General features: G+C 33.8%; 1 protein-coding gene across 1 annotated transcript; it reads right to left on the bottom strand.

The window, feature by feature from the left end:
• Positions 1–487: 487 nt before the first annotated feature.
• LOC130470209 (receptor-like protein 35) lies at positions 488–4587 on the bottom strand. Its single transcript, XM_056839853.1, has 6 exons — positions 4576–4587; positions 3450–3510; positions 3257–3325; positions 2261–2497; positions 1330–1697; positions 488–616 (listed from the first exon to the last, which is right to left on the bottom strand). The coding sequence occupies exons 1-6, from the start codon at positions 4585–4587 to the stop codon at positions 488–490; spliced, it is 876 nt and encodes a 291-aa protein (XP_056695831.1).
• Between the last annotated feature and the right edge of the window lie 551 nt (positions 4588–5138).

Here is a 5138-nt window from a genome sequence, read left to right as displayed (position 1 = left end):
CGAAAATACTGGGTCCTGAACAAGATTTTGTGACCCGTGACCCGATTTTATCCGAACCCGAGCAACCCGAAAAGTAATGGGTCAAAACCCGACCGAACCCGTTTTGGACCCGACCGATTGAAAATCGTTGTATTTATAGTAATAAATGTGATTATGAGAAAATTTAAGCATAATAAACACGCTGTTTTTACTATTATTGTGTGTAATATGATTTTGATTTGAATTATACGTCATTTTATGGTTGAATTTGACTAAATATAAACTTGTGTAGGAAAATTTGTTAATTTGTGCCCATATTTTGTATATTTATCACCTAAATTAATGAAAATATAATGCGCGTTTTAAAATCTCTCAACCCGTTGGGTCAACCCGAACCCGAAAGTTCTGGGTCTTGAACAAGCATTTATAAACCCGAACCCGAAAGTGACCGACCCAATCTAACCCGAACCCACAAATAATTTTTTACAACCCGACCCGACCGACAGGTCTAGTTCTTAGCCATAAATTCTACTTCATTGGGAATAGTAGAATAATCAATTGACTCTATTTTTTTGTTGATATCTCCGTAATCTCCGAAAACCGCACCGCCTGAGGTGTCTCCAAAAGTACTCTGAATCTTCATCCCAAAAGACATATTCCAGAAGCATTTAGGTATTCCTCCATACAGATTATTGCGCGAGAGATCTAACATATTAATATTACCTGCTTGACATAGTTGTTGGGGGATTGAACCACGTAGATTATTTCCAGCCAACAAGAGTATTGAGTAGACCTATCAAACGGGTCGGTCGGGTCGGGTTGTAAAAAATTATTTCCGGGTTCGGGTTGAATCGGGTCGGTCACTTTCGGGTTCGGGTTTACAAATGTTTATTCAAGACCCAGAACATTCGGGTTCGGGTCGACCCAACGGGTTGAGAGATTTTAAAACGCGCATTATATTTTCATTAATTTGGGTGCTAAAAATACACAATATGGGCCCAAATTAACAAATTTTCCTACACAAGTTTATATTTAGTCAAACTCAACCATAAAATGACGTATAATTCAAATTAAAATCATATTACACACAAAAATAGTAAAAACAACGTGTTTATTATGCTTAAATTTTCTCATAATCTCATTTATTACTATAAATACAATGATTTTCAATCGGTCGGGTCTAAAACGGGTTCGGTCGGGTTTTGACCCATTACTTTTCGGGTTGCTCGGGTTCGGATAACATCGGGTTACGGGTCACAAAATCTTGTTCAGGACCCAGTATTTTCGGGCCGGGTTCGGGTCGATTTTCGGGTCGGGTCCATTTTTGACAGGTCTAGCTGTATTGATTACCCCCCCAAAACTATTATTGCTTGCTTTCAACCAACCTAATAATGCAAGGTTCATGTTCTCTGGTATTATATCCCCTTCTAAATTGTTGTTTGATAGATCCAGTTTCTCCAACGACATATAATTACTAAGCATTCTTCTTGGTAATTTCCCAAAGAAGTTATTGTTTGATAAATCCATGCTGATTATCCACTGCATCCGAATTATTGAACTTGGAATATCTTCTTCAAAATTATTTCCTGAGAAGTTCAAATGCTCGATATTGGGGTACACCTTGCCTAGATTTTCAGGCAGCTTATCATTGAAATTGTTGCTGGAAATATCTAAAAACGCCAATGACAAATTAGTGGATTGAGGCAAGTGAAGACCTCCTTTAAAGAGTTGTTTGCCAAGGACAATGTAATAAGGTTATAGTTGTTTTCAAGAAACTTAGAAGGGAGATCCCCATATACTCCCTCCGTCCCGGAATACTTGACCTGTTTTCCTTATCGGGTCGTCCCTTAATACTTGACATGTTTCTAAAAATGGAAATATTCTAACAATATTATATTTTTTCTCACTCCACCCCTATTAACCTACCTACCCCTACTCCATACAAAAAATAATTAAAAATTCAACCCCTACTCTCCCCCAACCCCACCCCTTTACACATTTCCCACTAACTACATTAAAATAATACCCCACTATCAACTACTACCTATTAAATTAAATAAGTCAATTCAAGTCCCTTAAACTTTGTGCCGGTCAAACCGGGTCGAGTATTCCGTGACGGAGGGAGTAAGTTATTATTGGAAAGGTCAAGGAAACTGAGATTGGTATGATGTGACCAGAATTCATCAGAAAAACTTCCAAATGTTCTGTTTAGATTGCAATCTTGTAAGGCCAAATTTTGCAGCTGAAATGCAGGTCTCCATGATGAATCTCCCAATTGTACTTCTAAGTTGTTTCCAGAGAGTCGTAACACATGAAGTTTTGAAAAAGTTATCAGAGAGGTCCAAGTACTCCAAGTACCTAAGGGTTGAGAGAAACTTTGGGACCTTTCCACTAAATTGATTCCTTGACAGATCAAGAGTTTGCAAAGAGGACATGTTTTGGATACACGAGGGAAATTCTCCGGATAATTGATTACTCCCAAGATGCAACTCGCGAAGATTCTTCAATAAACAAATTCCTGTGTAGGAAATTGAGTGGTCAAATAGATGTAGTTTTATTTTGTTAATTTCTTCTTTTTCTTGTTTTTGTTAATAGAAACCTACTAATGTGACACCAATTCTTAAATGAACTTGGTCCACACTAAATTTATTGTGGACCATGCTTTAAAATAAAGTCAACAACTTGTTCCTAATTTATTTTGGATTTTATTAGGATTATTATGGAAAAAAATACTACCTCCGTTCCTAAATGATCTTTACGGTTACTATTTGCACGGTAATTAAGGAATTTTGGTGAACATGTGATGGTGGGGTAACAAATGGAAAATGAGTGGCTATAAATTGTCCAACAATGTGAGTGGGTGAAAACTAATATTAAAGTATTGTGAGTGGGTAAGTTATGGTGGGCCAAATAAGAGTAAAAATGGAATAAAGTAGGAGTGTAAAGAACTTTCAGGAACGGACTAAAACGGAAAGCGTAAAGAACTTTTAGGAACGGAGGTAGTATCAAATTAGTGACGTTGATACATGTTGTGCTTGAATAATGTGATTTTAAGTCACAATTCACTTTTAACAAATATAGGGTTACTATGCTTCAAAAAATGGTTACTATGTCTAAGAATTATGGTGTTTAATTTATTATAGTTACTATATGAACAATAAAGGTCACTATGAGTGTAAAAAGAGTGTTAGAGAAAACTATTGATTTTAGATCAACACTAATATTATTGTGGACCAAGTCCACGCAAGAATAATCCCTAATGTGATCACGTACTTACCTTGTATGTCACCGGAGAAATAATTCCAACTCAAGTCTAGTATTTGGAGCTCTCTCAAATTTGTTAATTCTAAAACAATAAGAAAAACAAAGACTGTTATTATATCAATTAGTTAATTGGAGAATGGTGTTACTTAACCATCTCTAATTAAGAGGTCGGAGCTCAAAATAGGAACATTAAACATATACAATACCTTGGTATAATGCGAACTTTGATGTATTGAATCCATTAGTAATAGCTTGGAGGGTTAATGTCTGCAGTGATGTAAGAACACTTACGGGCGTTTGATATTCTTCTTTAGCTTATTGATATTGTAATACTAATTACTACGTATGTTTCAAAACTAGTGTGCAGCCCGGGCGTTGTCCCGGATTTTGACTTTTATTCCGGTCTTTTTTTTTTTTTAATTATGTGCACGTAGAGATGGTGTCATCATCAAATTACGGTGGTGACATAAGATTAGTGGCCGATCAACAACCTCCCAGATCTAAACCCCACATCCAAAAATCTAAACAAAGCCGGATCCTTTTCTTCAAAGTAATAACTGTACATTTATAAATTAAATAATCATTTCCTTTTTGCATTCACTTTTATTCAATGTATTGTTTATTTTAAAAAGAATATATTTGCTTACATAAGAAGATATTACATAAGTTGTAGTTGGTTAAGATGGTAAGAAGTGTAACTTTTAACAAAGAGGTCTTGTGTTCGATCCTTGTCATATGGTTTTTGGTTGTAATGAAATGTCATGATGCTAATAAGGAGAGATCTACGTGACACGTATACGTTCTTCAAAACGCCTTTTAATATATTAGTATATATGATCATTACACTTTCAGTTTTAGTCTGTTTTCTAATGTTTTTTACACGTTGTTTTATTATATTTGTAGACATAAAAATTTACTACCTTACCCTTATTACCCCACAACATTTACAATTTTTCACTCACTTTATTAATTTTTGAGCAAGATAAAGGTCACAAATTGCGACAACAAAAATGTGTCGCCAACCTACGTGTCACTCTATTAATGATACCACAAGGGTACCACGTAGACCGCGATTCATCAAATTATTTTTACTATCAACGCCATATTTTTACTAATATTAAAATAAGATAATCCATAAAAAGGAAATAAAATTTATAATAGTTATAGTGAATATATATTTCTTTTTATTTTGTAAATTATAAATTAGAAAATAGAAATTACAATTTAATAATATATTTTTATGTAATTAAAAAAATAGGTGCGACACAAACTATTTTGTTGCTAGTTGCGACCTTTATAATTTTGCTTCATTTTTTTATTACATCCACCCACCTTTTTACACATTTCTCTTATTTTATTAATATTTTACTCCTTTCATTCATTTTTTATCTTCCTATTGGAATCGGGAAAATGATTAAGAAAATTGAAAACTTGTAATGATTGGCTGTAAGAGTAATAATTAAGTGTAAGAAAAAATTAATAAATAAATAAAGGAAAGAGACTATATTTTTTATTAAAGTAACAAAAAATCAGAAAATGGGAGTGGGATTTTATATGTAAGCACTTTCCAAGTCTAACTTAAGACTTGTGGACAGGTATGAAGTATTTTCAAAGTCAATGATAATATATATTCAATTGTCAAACCTTTGAAATTTTCTATATTCAAGGTATTGGGTTTGGATTTACATACTCCTTGTTGTTTTATTAGAACTGTCAAAAAATGACCCGACTCGAAAATACTGGGGTTTGAACAAGATTTTATGATTCGTAACCCGATTTTAGCCAAATCCGATACCCGATCAAAACCAGCTTTTGACCTGCCTGATTGAAAATCATTGTATTTATAATAATAAATGAGATTATGAGCAATTTTAAGCATAATAAACACATTTGTT

This window comes from Spinacia oleracea, chromosome 3 (assembly GCF_020520425.1).
Source record: "Spinacia oleracea cultivar Varoflay chromosome 3, BTI_SOV_V1, whole genome shotgun sequence".
NCBI lineage: Eukaryota > Viridiplantae > Streptophyta > Magnoliopsida > Caryophyllales > Amaranthaceae > Spinacia > Spinacia oleracea.
Note: the sequence above shows the minus strand (reverse complement) of the source record. Positions and strands in the feature narration are given on the sequence as shown.